General features: G+C 47.9%; 1 protein-coding gene across 4 annotated transcripts in view; it reads left to right on the top strand.

Moving 5' to 3' along the window:
- CARS1 (cysteinyl-tRNA synthetase 1) overlaps positions 1 to 23483 on the top strand; it is a 68549-nt gene extending 45066 nt beyond the window's left edge. For 3 of the 4 annotated variants that reach the window (XM_069740057.1, XM_069740055.1, XM_069740058.1), the window contains 17 exons: positions 404 to 553; positions 641 to 781; positions 1868 to 1956; positions 2049 to 2170; positions 2341 to 2453; positions 2971 to 3099; positions 3184 to 3313; positions 3702 to 3805; positions 4671 to 4768; positions 4845 to 5034; positions 16132 to 16200; positions 18340 to 18421; positions 18703 to 18783; positions 19597 to 19664; positions 19913 to 19972; positions 22938 to 23021; positions 23122 to 23483. In XM_069740057.1, the coding sequence (XP_069596158.1) occupies positions 404 to 553; positions 641 to 781; positions 1868 to 1956; positions 2049 to 2170; positions 2341 to 2453; positions 2971 to 3099; positions 3184 to 3313; positions 3702 to 3805; positions 4671 to 4768; positions 4845 to 5034; positions 16132 to 16200; positions 18340 to 18421; positions 18703 to 18783; positions 19597 to 19664; positions 19913 to 19972; positions 22938 to 23021; positions 23122 to 23253 (1842 nt within the window). In that variant the 3' untranslated portion in view covers positions 23254 to 23483. The remainder of the gene's footprint in view (positions 1 to 403; positions 554 to 640; positions 782 to 1867; positions 1957 to 2048; positions 2171 to 2340; positions 2454 to 2970; positions 3100 to 3183; positions 3314 to 3701; positions 3806 to 4670; positions 4769 to 4844; positions 5035 to 16131; positions 16201 to 18339; positions 18422 to 18702; positions 18784 to 19596; positions 19665 to 19912; positions 19973 to 22937; positions 23022 to 23121) is intronic. The other variant, XM_069740056.1, reaches the window with a different exon arrangement.

The raw sequence follows: 23483 nt of genomic DNA, 5'->3' as shown, positions 1-23483 counted from the left end.
CTGTGTACATACATTACTGATCCTGAGTTACATCCTGTATTATACCCCAGAGCTGCACTCACTATTCTGCTGGTGCAGTCACCCTGTACATAACATTACATTACTTTCCCTGCACTGATCCTGACTTGCAGAGCTGGATTCACAATTCTGCAGACCTCAGAGTGACAATCTTCTAGCTTCCCCTTCATATTTGCTGTCACAGACAGAGCTCAGGTGTTTTCTCACTGATTTTGCACCAGGAGTTGTGCCGTCATCTGATGAAGAAAGCCCTGACTGCCCCTCTGTATTATAGGAGCTGGCCTAAGCCGCCATGCACTCTGTTCTACCCTGGTAATGTTGTCTCCTGAATGCTGCATCACTGAGTGTCTTTTTTTTTAATATATATATATATATATATTTCCAGCCATTTTTAATCAAGGTCAGTGAGATGACGGATCCGGATAAGAAGCAGATGCTTGAAAAAATCCAGTCCGCTGTAACAGCCGCCATCCGGCCTCTTGAAGAAGCGATCAGTAAATCTGCAGATGCTGAGGACGTTCCGAGGCTCTCACAGGTAGGAGAGTCACCTACAGGTTAGAGATGATTGCCTTCCATTATATATCGGGGCACAGCGATGATATGAGATCTTTCCTGTGTCTAGACGTTACTGCAAGAATCTGCAGATCTGCTCTCCGACTGGCTGGACACAAAGAAGGGGGCAAAGGTGACGGACAACTCCATCTTCTCACAGCTCCCCAAATACTGGGAGGGAGAGTATCACAAAGACATGGAAGCCCTGAATGTAAGTCATCGTGTTCTCCTTTATAGAAGGCCGTGACCACGGGTCTGTACTGAGACTATGAGCGGATGGCACAGACGGGTAACAGGACCCTGCATTTAGTTACTGCACCCAAAATGAAAATTTTAAGGCAGAGATTGCAGTACACTTACTGATCTGATCATGTCAGGAGGAATCACATTTTGACCTCCGGTCATCCTGGAGTAGTGCCCAATAGAAGCTTTGCAGTGCCAATGCTTTTATTGGACCCGGTGATCACACATGGGGTCTGCCCAAAATAAGGGGGTCTGCCTATCAGCTCTTCCTGTGATCCGTGTCCCTGTCCTGGGCTATTTTTTGCCTTTGAGTTGGGCTGTTACAGAAGAACCAATTGCAATGGAAACAATGCACAATAAATAGAAAACAATATGTTCCCAATAGATTTTTTTTTTTTTCTCGCAGGGGCAAATTATATAAATCAATAAATATCAACATCAGGAAAAGTAGCCAAAAAGTTTTCCAACTGCAAAGAATAAATAACTTAGAAATTGGGTGGTCATTAAGGTCCTTTCAGATCTGGTTATTAAACCCCTGTCCACCGGTTGAAGTTTGTTTAAAAAAAACAAATAGCTTTATTTGTCCTGTGTCTTTTATTGTCTGCAGCGCTGATGTCATCTTGATAGCGCTGCAGACAATCAGGGAGCTCAGTGGCTCGTGTCTTCAACTTGTGCAGAGCCGCTGAGCTCAGTTATTGGCTGCAGCCCTGTCAACATGACAGATATCAGTAGCAGAGGTAGAGACCAGGGGAGGGTGAGTAAAGTTCAGTTTTGGGGGTTTTTTTGTTCATTTTTTATCAAATTGCAGCTGAGGAACAGAGTTTTGATACAACCCTTGAAGTGGTTAATGGTGCTCTTCAGACATAAATTGCCTGGGACTGAGCATTGGACCATGACCCGGGGATGCTCTGTCTTATGTTCTTTGTATAACGCTCCCCACCACGTAGTGAAGTATTATTGCTCCTTCTGTCGAGGGCACCATAGAAATGTCATTATCGGCCACATCTCGCATAGATCATAATGATTGTGATTAGTGTGTACTTCTCGCCGGCAGGTCCTACCTCCTGATGTCCTCACGCGGGTCAGTGAGTACGTGCCAGAAATCGTAGCGTTTGTGCAGAGGATTGTGGATAATGGCTACGGGTGAGTCTTTGTGCTGATTTTGGTTGCTGGCAGCAGCGGTCGACCCTCCGTCATCAGAACGACATGGCAATGGTTTTGTTTTTTATCTGCAGATATGTGTCCAATGGGTCAGTTTACTTCAGCACAGCAAAGTTTCATTCCAGTGATAAACACTACTACGCCAAACTCGTGCCAGAAGCCGTAGGAGATCAGAAAGCTCTTCAGGAAGGAGAAGGTGAGTGGTGCTCGTCCTCGCGAACCAGAGGTCTCCAAACTACAACTCCTAGTGCCTGACGGGGGCCCGTTGGGAGTTGTAACTGTTGATGCAGTTTGGAGCTGTGTGATACTCGGACATTATTGTCCTGTTCCCCGGGAGGCTTTTATGTATCGACCCCTTCTATACAGGTGACCTGAGCATCTCCGCAGATCGGTTAAGTGAAAAGCAGTCACCCAATGACTTCGCCCTATGGAAAGCATCGAAGCCTGGCGAACCATCGTGGGACTCTCCCTGGGGAAAGGTAAGTCCATGCTCTTTTTTTTCTTTTTTCAAAGGGTTTTGATTACTTTCTGGCCAAACTTATAAAGTGACCTAAACTGTTCTGTACAGACTTAAGCAAATCATTTTCCTGCTTACCAAGGCCGCCTGCTGCCCATAAGTGAGTGCAAACATTGGATGGCAACAGTCGCAGTGTGTATGGCGCCTAAGACGGTGGTTGCAGGGGTGATTGCGTTACCTTCCCCATCTTACCTTCCCCATCTCCAGCCTCTTCTCTGCAGGTGCTGCAATTAATCAGCAATTAATCAGCGCATGTCCTGTATCTGTGCATTAGATGTGCTGAGGACCAACTATTTAAGTGCCCGTCTACCTGCCTAGAATGGTGGGGTGTACAGTTTTACCCTGACCCCTAATATATAATACAATCTATAATCATAGCTGTAACTTAATAGAGCAGTAAATATTTAGATTTGCAAAGCTGCGCATTGTTCACTACATGTCGTCTGTTTATGCAGATTGTATAATTTTGCTGTTTTCAGGGTCGTCCCGGATGGCACATCGAGTGTTCGGCGATGGCGGGCTCCATCCTGGGAGAATCCATGGACATTCACGGAGGCGGATTTGATCTGCGGTTTCCCCATCATGACAATGAACTGGCTCAGTCTGAGGTAGGGGGAACCCTGTCTCTGCTCCATCCTTAAATCTTCTTGTATCGAACCTGCAGAATTGTGAGCTCTCCTTCCATATTTTAGGCTTACTTTGACAGTGACCACTGGGTGCGTTATTTTCTCCACACCGGTCACCTGACCATCGCCGGCTGCAAGATGTCCAAATCCCTGAAGAACTTTATCACCATTAAAGACGCGCTGGAGAGAAATACAGGTACGTGAGCACACAAGGATGATAATGTGTGCAAACTGTAAAGCGCTGCGGAATATGTTAGCGCTATATAAAAAATAAAGAATATTATTATTTGTGAACGGACAGATTTGTAAAGTCTTCCTGTTCTTAGTGACTGAATTCCTCCCCGTTCCATGAACTCGGTGACTATAAAGCTGCGTTTGGGCTACTGAGTCGTACCAAATCCTCATTTATGAGAAGTGCTAGGCGTATTAACCTTTTCAGCCTCTGGTTATATCAAGGCTCCCAGTTCACTGTCAACAAGCAGAGGACATGGAAAATGGTGGAGAATTGAAACCCAATGTAGTGTTAGGAAGTTTGCCGAACTTTTCAGTACATTGTTTTCAGTGATGATCCTCTTTCCTTGCAGCTCGGCAGCTGCGTCTGGCGTTCCTCATGCACTCCTGGAAGGACACCCTGGATTATTCTAACAACACCATGGAGTCGGCCGTCCAATACGAAAAGTTCATGAATGTGAGCGGTCTGTACATTGTCATGGATGGATAGTGTTGTTAATGGCTGGAGCTGTCATTGCTATGCGTCCTACAAAATCTATCGTGCGTATGTCGTCATCAGGATGTAGTTCCTGCAGGACGCGATACATGTTTGTCATTGCTGATTGCAGGAATATAGCAATGATTGACACAATCCTACCCCAATGGCCAAGATCGGAATAAACTCTGATCCTAGTCATTTAATCCTCAATCAATACCAAACTCCGTGTGAGCTAAAGAAGTACGTCCTCTATTCTGTACCTGTCAGCACTGGCAAAGTGATCGCAGGGGCCGACTGGGTAATCGTTCTGGGCCTGATAAAGTCCCCCTAGTAAGAGATATATATATATACTCTTACTAGGGGGACTTTATCAGGCCCGGAACGATTACCCAGTCAGCCCCTGCGATTAAAAAAAAAAAAAAAATAAATATATATATATATATATATATATATATATATATATATATATATATATATATATATATATATATATATATATATATATATATACTTTTTTTTTGGGGGGGGAGGGGGGTAAATATATAGTAGTAATTCATTTCAATAAAAAAAAAAAAAAATTATATATATATATATATATATATATATATATATATATATATATATATATATATATATATATATATATATATATATATAATTTTTTTTTTTTTTTTATTGAAATGAATTACTACTATATATTTACCCCCCTTCCCCCCCCCCCCCAAAAAAAAAGTATATATATATATATATATTTAATTGAAATTAATTACTACTATATATTTACCCCAAAATGCCTGGTCTATATTAAAACAAAGTCTCAATTTATTGTTTTTCTGCCTTCCAGGAATTCTTTCTAAATGTGAAAGATATTCTGAGGGCTCCCACCGACATCACTGGTCAGTACGTGAAATGGGAATCTCCGGAGATTGAACTCAACAACAGGTGAACCCTCGGATTGGTCTTTTTTTTGCTTTCTGGGACCCTTGTTGGCTTTGTCTTAATGATTTCTCCTCTCCAGTTTCTACAACAAGAAGTCAGCTGTCCACGCCGCCCTGTGCGATAACATTGACACCCGGACCGTCATGGAGGAAATGAGGGCGCTGGTCAGTCAATGCAACTCGTACATTGCAGGGAAGAAGGCGGCTAAGCAGACCCCCAACAGGATGTTACTGGAGAGTATCGGCACCTACCTGACCAGCATGCTCCGTGTAAGCGGCTCCGCTTTCCTGTGTAACCATTTCATTAAAGGGGTTGTCCACTGCTGGAAAACCTTGGCCTAATCCATTCAGGACCACAGTGTGAATAAAAACAATGTACACTGCCCTCCTGCAGCGGCGCCATTCCTGCGATGTTCACGGAGAGTGACTTGTATAATGTGCCGGCTGAAGCCAATGAACGGCTGCTCATCAGCTACTGCCTTTAAATCAGAGTGGTCGTCTGCCCTGACAAAATATTAATAAAATGCTGCAGCCGACACGTGACACAAAAAGTCACGTCACTCTCTGGGAACAGCAGCAATGACATCGTTGGAACGACGCCACTGCAGGAGGGGAGTATACACTATTACTATTTTTATTGTGGTTCTCAATCAAAACCCCTTTATTTTGTGCTGTTGTATTACGATTGTGGGCAAATCACATCAGCTCACAAGCTTAAAGGGGTTGTCCAGTCGTCTGATGAAAGTCTGCAGTCAATCTATGGGCCGTTTTGTGTCTGGTCGTTTCCGTACTTTTGGCCACACTCCAACTAAACGTTTCTGCTTTCTTTCAATCCAAGTGAATTGAGAGGAGCCAGGCAAGTCTAGTTGGCTTGTGACCACATATATGCAAAACGCATACTTGCAGTCATGTTACTCTTCGCTCTCAACGGCAATATCTGTGAAATCTGACAGCGTGCGCACCACACACTGTCATGATTCATAAGTCTGCAGTCGCATTGAGTGACTGCAGACTTTTGTCATGTGACTGGACCGCCCCTTGAAATTGCAGCACCGCCCTCATTTTTCATGCGGTGAGCCCGCATCAAAGCCGGGACACGTCAGCTGTTTTGAACAGCTGACACGTGCCTGCAATAGGTGCGGGCGAAATCGATATCTGCCCGCGCCTATTAACTAGTTAAATGCCGTTGTCAAACTCTGGCAGCGGCATTTACCAAGCGCTTCCAGCCATCGGGCCGGAAATGCGTGCACTGCTGACCCTGTGACGTGATCGGTGATCAGCGGTGCTTCGACATGACAACCAGAGATCTCCTGAAGACCTCTATGGTTGTTGATGCCACATTGCTATGAGCGCCACCCTGTGGTCGGCGCACATAGCAATGCTATAATTCAGGTACATAGGAGCAAACTGAGCATCGCTCCTATGTAGCAGAGCCGATCAGGCTATGCCAGCTTGTAGCCTCCCATGGAGGCTATTGAAGCATGACAAAAGTAAAAAAAAAAAATGTTTTAAAAAAAATATGAAAAAAATATAAAAGTTCAATCACCCCCCTTTCTCCCCATTCAAAATAAAAACTATAAAAAAAATCAAACATACACATATTTGGTATCGCCACGTTCAGATTCGCCCGATCTATTAATAAAAAAAAAAAAAAGGATTAAACTGATCGCTAAACGGCGTAGCGAGAAAAAAAATTCAAAATGCAATAATGGGCGATCAAAAGAAAGTATCTGCACCAAAATGGTATCATTAAAAACATCAACTCCGCATGCAAAAAAGAGGGATTTTTGTGCACTCACCGTAAAATCCTTTTCTCCGAGCCATTCATTGGGGGACACAGACCGTGGGTGTACTCTGCTGCCACTAGGAGGCTGATACTAAGTAATACAAAGAATGTTCGCTCCTCCCCTGTAGTATACATCCTCCTGCTGGCTCTCTGGTCATACGCCTTTAAGACCAGAAAATATTGGTCATGCGCCACTAAGAAAAGGTAATACTGGTCATGTGCCTTTTAAAACCAGGGAATACGGGTCATGTGCCTTTAAAACCAGGGAATACGGGTCATGTGCCTTTAAAACCAGGGAATACGGGTCATGTGCCTTTAAAACCAGGGAATACGGGTCATGTGCCTTTAAAACCAGGGAATACGGGTCATGTGCCTTTAAAACCAGGGAATACAGGTCATGTACCTTTTATGCAGTACTTCCTTACTTGGTTGCAGAGTCGTTGTGCCCCTTTAAAGGGACTCTGTCACCTGAATTTGGCGGGACTGGTTTTGGGTCATATGGGCGGAGTTTTCGGGTGTTTGATTCACCCTTTCCTTACCCGCTGGCTGCAATATTGGATTGAAGTTCATTCTCTGTCCTCCATAGTACATGCCTGCACAAGGCAAGATTGCTTTGCGCAGGCGTGTACTATGGAGGACAGAGAATGAACTTCAATCCAATATTGCAGCCAGCATGCAGCCAGCAGGTAAGGAAAGGGTGAATCAAACACCCAAAAACTCCGCCCATATGACCCAAAACCAGTCCCGCCAAATTCAGGTGACAGGTTCCCTTTAATGCAAAACCATATCCCGTGTGTGTGTGTGTGCCGGCAGGGTGAACCAAGATGGCCACCGGGAGTTGCAGAGGTGGTAAAGTCTCGCAGAGAGCGAGAGGCACCAATTTGGGGGCGGGGCCACATACACTAGGTGGGCGGAGCCTCCTGACTTCCATGAATAGGCCCAATCCGGGGCCTAAATTTCTGCAGCTGGCGTGAGCAATACCAGCGTTGCCGAGGGAAGCGATCGTTAACGTGCCAGGGAAGAAGCGCCAGAAAAGGTGGGCGGAGCCGCCTTAGCGCTCCATAGTGCAGGCGCGGCGCCCGGGATGCGGCCTACGCATTGGTCGAAGCCGCGGGCTAAATTTTTGAAGCCAGCTGGGGCGTTACCTCAGGTAGGTGGGCCACAGGGAAGCTGAGGCTGCCAGTCAGCATGTGAATATCCCGCTGCAGAGGTCACTGCTGACTGGATCCACACACCATCGGTGCACGTCCAGGAATGGAGCCGCCGCGATGACTGGGTTTCAGCGCGGAGGAAAGCGCACTCACTCTACTGTTCTGCTGCAGGGATAAACCTCAATCCACCATCCCTTTGTTAGGGAGGTGGAGAGGAACCGTCCGCCTCCTTGTGCCATCCGCTTTCACAGAGGTGGGACAGTGGGGGCTGCTCGGACGCCATAGAGAGGGGCCTCTGTACAGCCACGGAGTTCAGTCCGGGTGGACAGGGCCAGTTGTCCGGCATTAGGCCTGGTTCCAGGAGAGGATACATGGAGGCGACACTCCATGTGCTCGCCCGTTGCTGGTGTGGGGAGATCGGGACTCGAAGGAACCGTCGCCCCTGAAGTGAGCTCAGGCATGGCTTCCCACGTCGCAGGAGAGGGTACGGGGAGGTATACTCGCCGTGCTCGCCTGTTGATGATTCGGGGGAGATCAGAACCTTGAAAGGATCCGTCGCCCCCTACACTCCGTTAATTAAAAAATAAAAATTTACAGAAAAGTAAAAAATGAAATAAAAACGTTGGGGTCTGAACCAGACCCAAGTGCCTCCTACAGACAATAAGCAAGAACTGGTTCTCTGAGAGCCGGCAGGAGGGTGTATACTGCAGGGGAGGAGAGAACGTTCTCTGTATCACTTAGTGTCGGCCTCCTAGTGGCAGCAGCAGCATACACCCAAGGTCTGTGTCCCCCAATGAGGCGAAGGAGAAATAAGCCCTTACCTGACCCCAGATCACGAAAAATGCGCGATGATTTTTTTTTTTAAGCAAAGTTTAGCTAAGTTACCACTTAGATAAAAAAAAAGAACCTAGACATGTTTGGTGTCTATGAACTCGTAATGACCTGGAGAATCATAATGGCAGGTCAGTTTTTGCAATTAGTGAACCTAGCAAAAAAAAAAAAAGTGTGGGATTGCACTTCTTTTGCAATTTCACTGCACTTGGAACTTTTCTCGTTCGCCTCATTGGGGGACACAGGACCATGGGTTATGCTGCTGTCACTAGAGGCTGACACTAAGCTGAGACAAAAAAAGGTTAGCTCCTCCCCTGCAGTATACACCCTCGTACTGGCTTCCAGATACCCAGTTTAAGCTTAGTGTCCGTAGGAGGCACACTGATTTTTATTTTCACAAATTTTTTCCTTTTAATCTATTCCGGACGAAGGGGGCGACGGGTCCTTTCTAGGTCCGATCTCCCCCGAACCAACAACAGGCGAGCACGGGAGTTTTACCTCTCCGTATCCTCTCCTGCGACGTGGGAGCCACTGCCTGAGCTGACATTTTTTGGGCGACGGTTTCTCCCCTAATAGGGCCCCGATCTCCCCTTTTTTATACAGACGAGCACTGGGTTTTCCTCCAGTATCCTCCTCTGCAGCCAGGCCTTTTTTATGCCGGACATATGCCCTGTCCACCAGGTTCTACCCTCGGCTGTACAGTGGCCCTATCCCCGTGGCGTCCGTGCAGACCACACTGCATCACCAATGTTCTGTGTGACTCAGGTGGTGGACGGTTCCTCTCCACCCCTCTCTCTCAGGGGCTGGTGGATTGAGGCTTCCCATTCCCTGCACCGTCCCAGCCATCCTAAGGTTCCTCTCACCTCCATAGGGTAAGTGTTCCGTGGGGGATGGGGGGGTCACAGCGGTCGGAGGGCTCCTCCTCATCTGGCACATTGGCGGGCTGCAGCGCAGTATGGTGGGCCGAGACGTCGGCCTTTTGCGGCCGCGCGCCGGCCCGGGGCCGCAAATTTAGCCCCCGGCTTCGGCCTGGCCGCTGGTCGCTGCCGATAGGCTCCACCCACTCCTGCGCGTCATCGGCGGCGCCGCCCCCGGTCCCTGGTGCTTCTCGCAGCCGCCGAGATCTCTCCTCTGATCTCGGCGGCCATCTTGGTCCACACATACACGCCGCAGCTCCAGCTCTGCCGCATCACGGAGGCACAGCGCCCACGTGCAGCTCTAGCTCGGCAGCTCAGTTCTCTGGATTCACAGCTCGGCTCCCCTGGACAGCGGGACACAGGACCGGGGTAAGGAGACATCGTCAGCTTCTCCTCTGCAGCGCCGCCCTCTGCTTCCCAGGCCAGATTATAGCCCCTGTGGTTTTTGTGCATTAGAGTCATGTCGCAGACTAGATCTAAAAAATCCTCTAAGGTGCATACGACCTTTTTTTCTGCGTGTACCACCTGTCAGGCCCCTCTTCCTAGGCCTCAAAGTTCCCCTCTCTGTTCTTCCTGCGATGCCCCATGTGCCCAGGAGCCCTCCACCGACTCTGGCGTACCTAGTCCCCCCCCGTGGGTCGCTTCTCTCTCTCAATCCATGGATTTTTTAGCCAACGCCATCAAATCCATTCAAAATCCTCCCGGGGAACGAGGCAACCCGTTACAGGCGTTAAGAGATCCCTCCATAGCAGGGGAATCGTCGGTCAGCAGGGGCCGCTCTCTCCATAAAGAGGCTCGGTCATCCCGAAAGCGGATCCGCCCTACCTCTCCTGAACGCTCTCCTCACCGTTCAGAATCTGGCAGCTCCCCCTCTCGCTCACCCTCTTTGGGGGCTCACAGCGTTCCCGACTCTGAACATGAGTCCGAGGTATCATTGGACCCGGAGGCTCCGGAGTTCAGAGCTACGGTCGACTCCCTCATTGTAGCAGTCAATCACGCTCTTAAAGTGGAGGATGACGCTAATTCCGCTCCGGAACACGCGGTCTCTTTTACCAGATCCAAACGTTCCCACAAATCCTTTGCCTCTCATCCAGCCTTTCTGGATATAGTCAGGCGTCACAGGGAGCATCCAGATAAGCGGTTTACGGGTAAGAAGAATCTGCTATCAAAGTACCCCTTCTCAGCGGATCTCGTGAAAGACTGGACGGATCCTCCCTTAGTAGATCCGCCGGTCTCGCGCCTAGCTTCTAAAACGCTTCTCTCAGTTCCGGAAGGCGCGTCAATTAAGAGCCCCACCGAACGCCAGATAGACTCGCTAGCTCGTTCGGTGTATGAAGCCTCTGGCTCTTCCCTGTCCCCCTCCTTCGCAGCGGCTTGGGTGTCCAAGGCTATGGTTTCCTGGGCGGATGCTCTAGCGAAATCCATTAACGAACAGGACCTCCCGTCTGATATGGCAGACCTAGCCAAGCAGTTAGCCATGGCTAGCGATTATGTGATGTTCGCATCCCTCGACGCGGCGAATTGCGCAGCTTCCGCGGCTTCCAACGCCATCGCTATCAGAAGGGCTCTTTGGCTCAGAGATTGGCGCGCAGATTCCTCCTCTAAGAAATCTCTGATCTCCCTCCCTTTTCAAAGCGGGCGTCTTTTCGGCGAAAAGCTTGACCAGCTTATTTCCGACGCCACAGGGGGAAAGAGCAAGTTCCTTCCCCAACAGAGGCCCAAGGCGGCCTTCCAACGCCAGCCTTACTTTCGCTTTCGGCCCTTTCGTACCAGCCCAGCCTGGTCCAATCCTACCGGTCTTCCAAGATCGGACCGAGCCGCTCGCACAGACAGAGACGCTCGTCCCTCCTTCAGGCCTATTCCTTCCTGGCGCGGGAAACCGAGACAACCCAGATCCCGAGGGTCCAGACCTCCCAGATTCCCGTCTCAATGACTCGGGAACGACGCCAGTCGATACCTTCAGAGTAGGCGGACGCCTGCTCCTTTTTCAGCAAGCCTGGCTCTCCGTCGTGCACGACGAATGGGTCAGGGATCTGGTATCGTCAGGCTACAAGATAGAGTTCTCCTCTCCTCCCCCAACTCGGTTTTTCCCCTCTCGTCTTCCCAGCTCGGCAGCTCAGTCTCGCGCCCTTCTTTGCGCCATTCACACCCTCCGCCAGAGCGGGGTCATTGTCCCGGTCCCGGAACACGAGAGGTTCAAAGGTTTCTACCTCTTCGTCGTGCCAAAGAAGGACGGAAAAGTGCGGCCCATTTTGGATCTGAAGCTCCTGAACAAGTGCGTAAGAGTCCGGCATTTCAGGATGGAATCGCTCAGATCGGTCATCTCTTCGATGGAAAGAGGGGAATTTCTGGCCTCGATAGACATCAAGGATGCCTATCTTCACATCCCGATTTTCCCGCCTCATCAAAGGTTCCTCCGCTTTGCCATTCGGGAGGACCACTTCCAGTTCACGGCCTTACCCTTCGGTCTCGCCACTGCGCCCAGGGTATTTACCAAGGTCATGGCGGCTGTCATGGCCATTCTTCATTCTCGAGGAGTCGTCGTGTTACCTTACTTAGACGATCTCCTCATAAAGGGCCCGTCTTTTCAAGCCTGCGAGTCAAGCGTCCACATTACCCTGGATTCTCTTTCGCGCCTAGGTTGGTTGATCAACTGGGACAAATCCGCTCCCGTTCCGGCCCGTCGGATCTCCTTTCTGGGAATGATCCTGGACACTTCAAGGGGACTGGTCTTGCTTCCTCGGTCCAAGGCCCTAGCACTTCAGAAGGGAGCCCGAACGCTCTGCCATCCCCGCCCGCGAACCATTCGGTTCGCCATGAAGATTCTGGGAAAGATGGTTGCCACAATCGAAGCAGTTTCTTTTGCTCAACTCCATCTCCGTCCCTTGCAACAGGCTTTGCTGGACAGCTGGGACAGGAGTATCTCATCTCTCAACCGCCCTTGTCCCCTGTCCCCGCGGGTCAGACAATCTCTCGTATGGTGGACCCTGGGCCCATCTCTTCTCCAGGGGAAGTCCTTCCTCCCGATCCGCTGGTTAGTGGTAACTACCGACGCCAGTCTTCTTGGCTGGGGGGCGGTGTTCCTCCACCACTCTGCCCAGGGCCGCTGGACAGTTCGGGAATCCAAACTCCCCATCAACATCCTGGAGATTCGTGCTATCAGACTTGCTCTGAGTCGCTTTCACGCCCTGCTCGCGGGTCACCCAGTACGTGTCCAATCGGACAACGTCACGGCGGTGGCTTACATCAACCACCAGGGGGGTACCCGCAGCAGGGCGGCGATGCAGGAAGTCTCCCTCATCCTTCGTTGGGCCGAAACCAACCATTCCATCATCTCTGCGGTGCACATTCCGGGAGTCAAGAACTGGGCGGCGGACTTCTTGAGCCGCCAGGGCCTTGCCTCGGGGGAGTGGGAACTCCACCCAGAGGTTTTTCACCAGATCTGTCTTCGCTGGGGGACCCCGGACGTGGATCTGATGGCGTCCAGATTGAACGCCAAAGTCCACAACTTCATTGCTCGATCTCGGGATCCCCAGGCCATTGGAGTGGACGCGCTGATCTCTCCGTGGCATCAATTTCAGCTCCCATATGTCTTCCCTCCCCTTCCCTTACTGCCGAAGGTGATCCAAAAGATCAAGACGGAGGGAGTTCCAGTCATCCTGGTCGCCCCAGACTGGCCTCGTCGCGCTTGGTACGCGGAGCTCGTTCAGCTCGTAGCCGACGTTCCCTTGCGGTTGCCAGACCGCCCAGACCTGCTTCGCCAAGGACCCATCTACCATCAGAGCTCAGGGGCCCTACGTTTAACGGCGTGGCTGTTGAAACCTGGATTCTAACTCGTGCCGGTTTCTCTCAGCAGGTCATCCCCACCATGTTAAGTGCTCGCAAGGCGTCTTCCGCCTCCATTTACCACCGCGTATGGAAAACCTTCTTCTCATGGTGCAGGCTCCGGGGTCACCCTCCGCTCGTTTTCTCTATCCCTTGCATCTTGAATTTCCTTCAGTCGGGTCTGGACTCCGGTTTGGCCCTGAGTTCCCTCAAAGGTCAGATCTCAGCGTTATCCGTGCTTTTCCAGCGTAGGATCGCCACCAACCTTCAAGTCAGGACTTTCATCCAGGGAGTCTCCCATGTGGTTCCTCCCTACAGGATGCCGCTAGAGACCTGGGATCTCAACTTGGTCCTCGGGGTTCTTCAGGAACCTCCGTTCGAACCCCTTCAAGACGTTCCGCTCTCTGTCCTCTCTTGGAAGGTTTCCTTCCTGGTAGCGGTGACGTCCATCAGAAGGGTTTCAGAGCTCGCCGCTTTATCCTGCCGGGCTCCTTTCCTTGCCTTTCATCAGGACAAGGTAGTCCTACGTCCTTCTCCGGCATTTCTCCCGAAGGTGGTCTCATCTTTCCACCTCAATGAGGACGTCATTCTTCCCTCCTTTTGCCCGCAGCCCAAACATAGGGTCGAGAAGGCCCTCCATACCCTGGACGTGGTAAGGGCCCTCAGGAGGTACATTTCCAGAACGGCTCATTTCAGAAAATCGGACGCCCTTTTCGTGCTCCCGGAAGGTCACAGAAAGGGTTTGGCTGCGTCTAAATCCACGATAGCCAGATGGATCCGATCTGCTATCCAGGAATCCTATCGGGTCAGGGGCAGTCCTATCCCGGCGGGGATTAGAGCTCACTCCACTCGGTCGATGGGTGCTTCCTGGGCCATCCGGCACCAGGCAACAGCGGAGCAGGTTTGCAAGGCCGCAACGTGGTCCAGCCTGCATACTTTCACAAAGCATTACAATGTTCACATTCACTCCTCTGCGGACGCGGCCCTTGGCAGGCGTATCCTGCAGGCGGCCGTTGCGCATTTGTAGTCAGATGGTACACGGAGTTATTTGGTTGTATTGTTTCCCTCCCAGGGACTGCTTTGGGACGTCCCATGGTCCTGTGTCCCCCAATGAGGCGAAGGAGAAATAGGGATTTTTGTGTGTACTCACCGTAAAATCCTTTTCTCCGAGCCACTCATTGGGGGACACAGCACCCACCCTGGTAGCCTTTCGGCTCGTGACCTTGTTTTTTGATCTTGACTGTTTGTTTGACATGTTGTATTCTAATGTTACTTGTTATATTGTTAATATCCTACTGCTTTTGCACTAAACTGGGTATCTGGAAGCCAGTACGAGGGTGTATACTGCAGGGGAGGAGCTAACCTTTTTTTGTCTCAGCTTAGTGTCAGCCTCTAGTGACAGCAGCATAACCCATGGTCCTGTGTCCCCCAATGAGTGGCTCGGAGAAAAGGATTTTACGGTGAGTACACACAAAAATCCCTATTTTTCCCATTTTCTAGTACACAACATGGTAAAACCAATGGTATCTTTCAAAAGTACAATTCGTCCCACAAAAAATAAGTTCTCACATGGCCATATTTTATGGAAAAATAAAAAAGTTTTGTCTCTGGGAAGGAGGGGAGCGAAAAACGAGAAAAACGCAAAACTGAAAAAAGCTCTGGGGGTTAATGGAGAGGAAGCTTATGCCTGGAAGGTAGTTCTCATTTTCTGCATTAACAAATCTCAGACTTTCCCTGCTGTAATTACCTGCCCAATGCAAGTCAGCTGCTACTTCAATGGAGATGATGTGAATTAGTTTCTTTTCCTTCCCTAGCTATATTTAATTCCACATGTTCAATGTGTAGTCCTACTTCAAAGGAGGTTGAAGTGTCAGCTCTTCTCTATTCTGGAGATGTCTTATGGATTTTCAGTTTTCTTTGATGACACTGATATATTTAATAGGGCTACCAATCATGACCTTGAGTAAAACTGCTGCCACTGGAAGGTGACACTAAGCTTAAGGTACCGTCACATTTAGCGACGCTGCAGCGATATAGACAACGATGCCGATCGCTGCGGCGTCACTGTGTGGTCGCTGGAGAGCTGTCACACAGACAGCTCTCCAGCGACCAACTATGCGAAGTCCCCTGGTAACCAGGGTAAACATCGGGTCACTAAGCGCAGGGCGAAGTCCCCTGGTTACCAGTGTAAATGTAAAAAAAACCAAACACTACATACTTACATTCCGGTGTCTGTCCCCCGGCTCTCTGCTTCCTGCACTGACTGTGAGCGCCGGCTGGCCGTAAAGCGGAGCGGTGACGTCACCGCTGTGCTCTGCATTACGGCAGGCCGGCGCTGACAGTGCAGGGAAGCATGGCGCCGGGGGACAGACACCGGAATGTAAGTATGTAGTGTTTGGTTTTTTTTACATTTACACTGGTAACCAGGGTAAACATCGGGTTACTAAGCGCAGCCCTGCGCTTAGTAACCCGATGTTTACCCTGGTTACCAGTGAAGACATCGCTGAATCGGCGTCACACACGCCGATTCAGCGATGTCTGCGGGAGATCCAGCGACGAAATAAAGTTCTGGCCTTTCTGCTTCGACCAACGATGTCACAGCAGGATCCAGATCGCTGCTGCGTGTCAAACACAACGATATCGCTATCCAGGACGCTGCAACGTCACGGATCGCTAGCGATATCGTTGTTAATTTGTTCAGTGTGAAGGTGCCTTTAGAGAGTGTTACCTCGTCCTACCAGCTATACCCCTGCTGATACGCAGCTACATGCATAATTGGAGTTAATTGATGAAGAACTTAATGGATGTTCCAGAAGTAGTTGATGGAATTAACACAATGTTTTCCTTTCCTTCCTAGATATTTGGGACCATAGAAGGCGAGGAACCTATTGGATTCCCTGTTGGAGGAAACGGACAGCATCTTAATGTAAGCCTCTCTCCTGCCTCTACTGAAGCTATGATTTGATATACACATACAGTGGGGCAAAAAAGTATTTAGTCAGTCAGCAATAGTGCAAGTTCCACCACTTAAAAAGATGAGAGGCGTCTGTAATTTACATCATAGGTAGACCTCAACTATGGGAGACAAACTGAGAAAAAAAAATCCAGAAAATCACATTGTCTGTTTTTTTAACATTTTATTTGCATATTATGGTGGAAAATAAGTATTTGGTCAGAAACAAAATTTCATCTCAATACTTTGTAATATATCCTTTGTTGGCAATGACAGAGGTCAAACGTTTTCTGTAAGTCTTCACAAGGTTGCCACACACTGTTGTTGGTATGTTGGCCCATTCCTCCATGCAGATCTCCTCTAGAGCAGTGGTGTTTTTGGCTTTTCGCTTGGCAACACGGACTTTCAACTCCCTCCAAAGGTTTTCTATAGGGTTGAGATCTGGAGACTGGCTAGGCCATTCCAGGACCTTGAAATGCTTCTTACGAAGCCACTCCTTCGTTGCCCTGGCGGTGTGCTTTGGATCATTGTCATGTTGAAAGACCCAGCCACGTTTCATCTTCAATGCCCTTGCTGATGGAAGGAGGTTTGCACTCAAAATCTCACGATACATGGCCCCATTCATTCTTTCATGTACCCGGATCAGTCGTCCTGGCCCCTTTGCAGAGAAACAGCCCCAAAGCATGATGTTTCCACCACCATGCTTTACAGTAGGTATGGTGTTTGATGGATGCAACTCAGTATTCTTTTTCCTCCAAACACGACAAGTTGTGTTTCTACCAAACAGTTCCAGTTTGGTTTCATCAGACCATAGGACATTCTCCCAAAACTCCTCTGGATCATCCAAATGCTCTCTAGCAAACTTCAGACGGGCCCGGACATGTACTGGCTTAAGCAGTGGGACACGTCTGGAACTGCAGGATCTGAGTCCATGGTGGCGTAGTGTGTTACTTATGGTAGGCCTTGTTATATTGGTCCCAGCTCTCTGCAGTTCATTCACTAGGTCCCCCCGCGTGGTTCTGGGATTTTTGCTCACCGTTCATGTGATCATTCTGACCCCACGGGGTGGGATTTTGCGTGGAGCCCCAGATCGAGGGAGATTATCAGTGGTCTTGTATGTCTTTCATTTTCTAATTATTGCTCCCACTGTTGATTTCTTCACTCCAAGCTGGTTGGCTATTGCAGATTCAGTCTTCCCAACCTGGTGCAGGGCTACAATTTTGTTTCTGGTGTCCTTTGACAGCTCTTTGGTCTTCACCATAGTGGAGTTTGGAGTCAGACTGTTTGAGGGTGTGCACAGGTGTCTTTTTATACTGATAACAAGTTTAAACAGGTGCCATTACTACAGGTAATGAGTGGAGGAAAGAGGAGACTCTTAAAGAAGAAGTTACAGGTCTGTGAGAGCCAGAAATCTTGATTGTTTGTTTCTGACCAAATACTTATTTTCCACCATAATATGCAAATAAAATGTTAAAAAAACAGACAATGTGATTTTCTGGATATTTTTTTCTCAGTTTGTCTCCCATAGTTGAGGTCTACCCATGATGTAAATTACAGACGCCTCTCATCTTTTTAAGTGGTGGAACTTGCACTATTGCTGACTGACTAAATACTTTTTTGCCCCACTGTATATTATTATGAGCAAAAAGATTTATGGTACCTGGTTCCAACTACCTGGACGTTCTGACTGCACCTGGACTACACTTCTGCAGCCGGTATCCTCAGCCCGGCGTCTTCTCGGCGCCTATGTAGTTCTCTTAGGCCCCATGGCATAATGTGCGACCTTGCTGGTTGGCATTGCGTGACATCATGGTGTCCATTGCGGTGCCGCTCTTCAATATCATGGTGCTTAGGGGACAACAGAGGCGCCCAGGAGATACGAGGCTGATGATGCCGGCTGCAAAAGTGAAATCTGGCTGCAACAGAGGACTGGACCAGAAGTCCTAACTGGTTACTACAAACCTTCTAGCTCATTTCTAATACTCTACCATTAAGGTTGTACATCGTTTGCATCCCTAATGATTGCCCTCAATCATCCTCTTTGTTATAAAAAAACTAATAATAATCTGTACCTTTTTTGTTAATTAAAATGCACTTGGTTTATTCTTGCAGTTGGAGTCCACAGTGATGCCTTATCTTCAGGTCCTCTCCCAGTTCAGGGAAGGAGTGCGACAGATCGCCCGAGAGAACAAAGGTAAGACGAGCGAGGATGTCCTGAGACTTGGCTGTCCATACAAACATAGAACGATAACACTCTAACCCTACAAACCCTGCCTGGCCATATTATAGTGCCACATTATTTGGACTGATGATTTTCACCCCGTGTGCGTATAGACTGATGTTTCTTATATTAAAGGGCTATCCTACAATTTACATTAATTTTCTGATTGCTGAGACCCCTAACCAGTTTTGAAAATCAAATATAATATGGGGATGTAGAAAACCCTTTAAGTCCCTGTGTTTGCTCCTTCACAGTATTGGGAGTTTTGCAGCTGTGTGACTCCCTGCGGGACGATGTACTTCCAGAGCTCGGCGTCCGCCTAGAAGACCATGAAGGTAACAGGCTAGTCTGGTAAATGCCGAGTGTCTATGGTATTAATGTGTTTGCGTGGGTTTCCTCCGGGTACTCTGGTTTCCTCCCACATTCCAAAGACATACTGATAGGGAATCTAGACTGTGAGCCCCATCGGGGACAGCGATGATAATGTGTGCAAAACTGTAAAGCGCTGCGGAATATGTTAGCGCTATATAAAAATAAAGATTTATTTATTATTTATTTATTTAATAAATTAAAACACAAAAGAGGTCATGGATTTTACATTCTTCTCTTTAATCAAGTTTGATCTAATTAGCGTTTTGCTTTAGAATTTTATCAAAATGTTTAGATCGGCTTCTGCAGCCTCTATATAGAACAGTGCATATATTTCACTGGTAACTCACTCTGCAGTCTGCTATGAACATAGAGGCTGCAGAAGCCATCATCTTGGGCACTGAAATTCAGATATTTCTTCTTGCCCTGGGTTCACCAGCTACTTTTGTGTGCTGCTATGTCGTCAGCGCTGTATGTGACGGGGCGCCTGAGTAACCCCCTTCTCTGTCCATGCAGCCTAATATGCCGGCCAAGATCACACACAGATCTGATGATGTGCTGACCACGAAGCCTTCCCTTGTGTCCAGCACATAGCAGCTGTACAGAATGGTTACTACTTTATGGATAGTGGTGTTCACCAGCAGTTGCTTCCTTTTGCATAGAACTACAAGACCCAGCATCCCCTTTCCAGTTGCTTAATGCAAAGTTAATAGGGGTTGTGGCTTATGCACTTGGGACATCTTTAACGAAGGGACAATATCCCACCATTCTTTTTCTAGGACTTCCCACCGTGGTGAAACTTGTGGATAGAGAGACACTGCTGAAAGAGAAGGAGGAAAAGAAAAAGGTAAATCCATCTGATTCATAATGGACATATGATGCCCTTAAAAAGGGGTCTGCCGCCCGAGCCCCACCTATATGAGCTGGAACCATATACCTGTATTACGTGGCCACTATGTAATGCTGGTTGGTAATATCCACCCTGATGAACCCTCCACTAACCCCCACTGCAAAAAAAAACATAAATATTTTGTATTACAGAGAAGTAGACTAATGGTGTAAGCAAAGGTTATGTCTTGTCTTGTGTATTTCCAGGCCGAAGAAGAGAAGAGGAGGAAAAAAGAAGAAGCTGTTAGGAAAAAACAGGAGCAGGAGGTAAATCTGCCCGATCTCCCTGAGAAACTATTCATTGCTTCCAAAAGTTTTCCAGAATGATTAATGGCCGATCATAGAACGAAGATTCCTATATCTGTATTGTCTGAGCATGCATCATGTTAGAATGTAGAATGTAAGTCCGCAAGGACAAGGTCCTCTCCCCTCTGTAAGTCAGTCATTGTAAATGTGTTTACTGTTAACGATATCTATAACCCTGTATGTAACCCCTTCTCATGTACAGCTCCATGGAGTTAAAGGAAATCTGTCACCCCCAAAATCAAAGGTGAGCTAAGCCCACCAGCATAAGGGGCTTATCTACAGCATTCTGTAATGCATTCTGTAATGCTGTAGATAAGCCCCCGATGTATCCTGAAAGATGAGAAAAAGAGGTTAGATTATACTCACCCAGGGGCAGTCCTGGTGCGGTCTGGTCCGATGGGCGTCGCCGTCCGGTCCGGGGCCTCCCATCTTCATAGGATGACGTCCTCTTCTTGTCTTCACGCTGCGGCTCCGGCACAGGCGTACTTTGGTGCCCTGTTGTGGGCAGAGCAAAGTACTGCAGTGCGCAGGCGCCGGGAAAGGTCAGAGAGGCCCAGCGCCTGCGCACTGCAGTACTTTGCTCTTCCCTCAACAGGGCAGACAAAGTACGCCGGAGCTGCAGCGTGAAGACAAGAAGAGGATGTCATGGTATGAAGATAGGAGGCGCCGGACCGGACCACGACACCCATCAGACCAGACCGCAGCCCCCCCCCTTCCCCCCCAGGTGAGTATAATCTAATCTCTTTTTCTCATCTTTCAAGATACATCGGGGGCTTATCCACAGCATTACAGAATACTGTAGATAAGCCCCTGATGCCAGTGGGCTTAGCTCACCTTCGATTTTGGGGGTGACAGGTTCCCTTTAATGGTGCTATGCAAATAATAATAATGATGTTAGGAAGGAGTGGCGAAACTATGGATATTGCAGGTTACAGTATCAACCTGTCCACTTCATAATGCAGTCTGTACACAGTGACTGCACCAGCAGAATAGTGAGTGCAGCTCTGGAGTATAATACAGGGTGTAACTCAGGATCAGTAATGTAATGTATGTACGCAGTGACTGCACCAGCAGAATAGTGAGTGCAGCTCTGGAGTATAATACAGGATGTAACTCAGGATCAGTAATGTAATGTATGTACACAGTGACTGCACCAGCAGAATAGTGAGTGCAGCTCTGGGGTATAATACAGGATGTAACTCAGGATCAGTAATGTAATGTATGTACACAGTGACTGCACCAGCAGAATAGTGAGTGCAGCTCTGGAGTATAATACAGGATGTAACTCAGGATCAGTAATGTAATGTATGTACACAGTGACTGCACCAGCAGAATGGCGAGTGCAGCTCTGGAGTATAATACAGGATGTAACTCAGGATCAGTAATGTATGTACACAGTGACTGCACCAGCAGAATAGTGAGTGCAGCTCTGGAGTATAATACAGGATGTAACTCAGGATCAGTAATGTATGTACACAGTGACTGCACCAGCAGAATAGTGAGTGCAGCTCTGGAGTATAATACAGGATGTAACTCAGGATCAGTAATGTATGTACACAGTGACTGCACCAGCAGAATAGTGAGTGCAGCTCTGGAGTATAATACAGGATGTAACTCAGGATCTGTAATGTAATGTGTGTACACAGTGACTGCATCAGAAGAATAGTGAGTGCAGCTCTGGAGCATAATACAGGATGTAACTCATGATCAGTAATGTATGTACACAGTGACTGCACCAGCAGAATAGTGAGTGTAGCTCTGGGGTATAATACAGGATGTAACTCCGGATCAGTAATGTAATGTATGTACACAGTGACTGCACCAGCAAAATAGTGAGTGCAGCTCTGGAGTATAATACAGGATGTAACTCCGGATCCGTAATGTAATATATGTACACAGTGACTGCACCAGCAGAATAGTGAGTGCAGCTCTGGAGTATAATACAGGATGTAACTCCGGATCAGAAATGTATGTACACAGTGACTGCACCAGCAGAATAGTGAGTGCAGCTCTGGAGTATAATACAGGATGTAACTCAGGATCAGTAATGTAATGTATGTACGCAGTGACTGCACCAGCAGAATAGTGAGTGCAGCTCTGGAGTATAATACAGGATGTAACTCCGGATCAGAAATGTATGTACACAGTGACTGCACCAGCAGAATAGTGAGTGCAGCTCTGGAGTATAATACAGGATGTAACTCAGGATCAGTAATGTAATGTATGTACACATTGACTGCACCAGTAGAATATTGAGTGCAGCTCTGGAGTATAATACAGGATGTAACTCAGGATCTGTAATGTAATGTGTGTACACAGTGACTGCATCAGCAGAATAGTGAGTGTAGCTCTGGGGTATAATACAGGATGTAACTCAGGATCAGTAATGTAATGTATGTACACAGTGACTGCACCAGCAGAATAGTGAGTGTAGCTCTGGGGTATAATACAGGATGTAACTCAGGATCAGTAATGTAATGTATGTACACAGTGACTGCACCAGCAGAATAGTGAGTGCAGCTCTGGGGTATAATACAGGAGGTAACTCAGGATCAGTAATCTATGTACCCAGTGATTGTACCAGGAGAATAGTGAGTGCAGCTCTGGAGTATAATACAGGATGTAACTCAGGATAGGAATGATATGATTATGTATGATGAAATCTGTAACTCTCATTAGTAGGTTAGCACAATGGGAGGATGTCCTATTTCCTTACTCTTCCTATTGTCACAGCCAGTAATCTCATAAATGTGAAGATGCTTGAAGGCAGTGATATGCTCCATAGGGCATACTCTGTATTAATGAGCTGCGGCTTCTACCCCAGAAAATAATGTATATAAGAAAGCAGCAGAACTCTTATTACTTCCCTTGAAAGTTTCCATTTCGTTTCACCTCCAGTTTTCTTTCTCTCTGATTTTCCTCGCAGGCAGCAAAACTTGGCAAAATGAAGATCTGTCCAAGTGAAATGTTCAAGACCGAAATTGACAAATACTCAAAGTTTGATGAAAATGTGAGCAGATGGCAGATTATGAAATGCTGGATGAAAGGAATTCTTCTGTACTTGTGACATTTTTGTCGTCTTATTCGTTTTTTTTATATTTCCCCCCCAGGGATTCCCAACGCATGATACTGAAGGGAAGGAGCTGAGCAAAGGTCAAACCAAAAAACTCAGGAAATTATATGAAACCCAGGAGAAACTATACAAAGAATATCTGCAGATGGTTCAGAACAGCAACGTCTAACAGATAAACCAGCAACGAGAGTGTGTGAACAAACTGTATGATTTCCTGTGCGTTCCCCAGTGGTTCCCATCATGTATCGCCACCAGTAGGGGTCCGTGGCCGATAAGTGCGTGGGTCACAGGGGGTCCTCGCTTTGTACCACTACCAACCTGCCTATCACTGTACAATCAGCTGCCGCTTGGACTCCATCACTAGTTATATACAGCCAATTAAATTCTCTACTAAATGCA

This window comes from Ranitomeya imitator, chromosome 9 (genome assembly GCF_032444005.1).
Source record: "Ranitomeya imitator isolate aRanImi1 chromosome 9, aRanImi1.pri, whole genome shotgun sequence".
In the NCBI taxonomy this organism is placed as follows: domain Eukaryota; kingdom Metazoa; phylum Chordata; class Amphibia; order Anura; family Dendrobatidae; genus Ranitomeya; species Ranitomeya imitator.
Note: the sequence above shows the minus strand (reverse complement) of the source record. Positions and strands in the feature narration are given on the sequence as shown.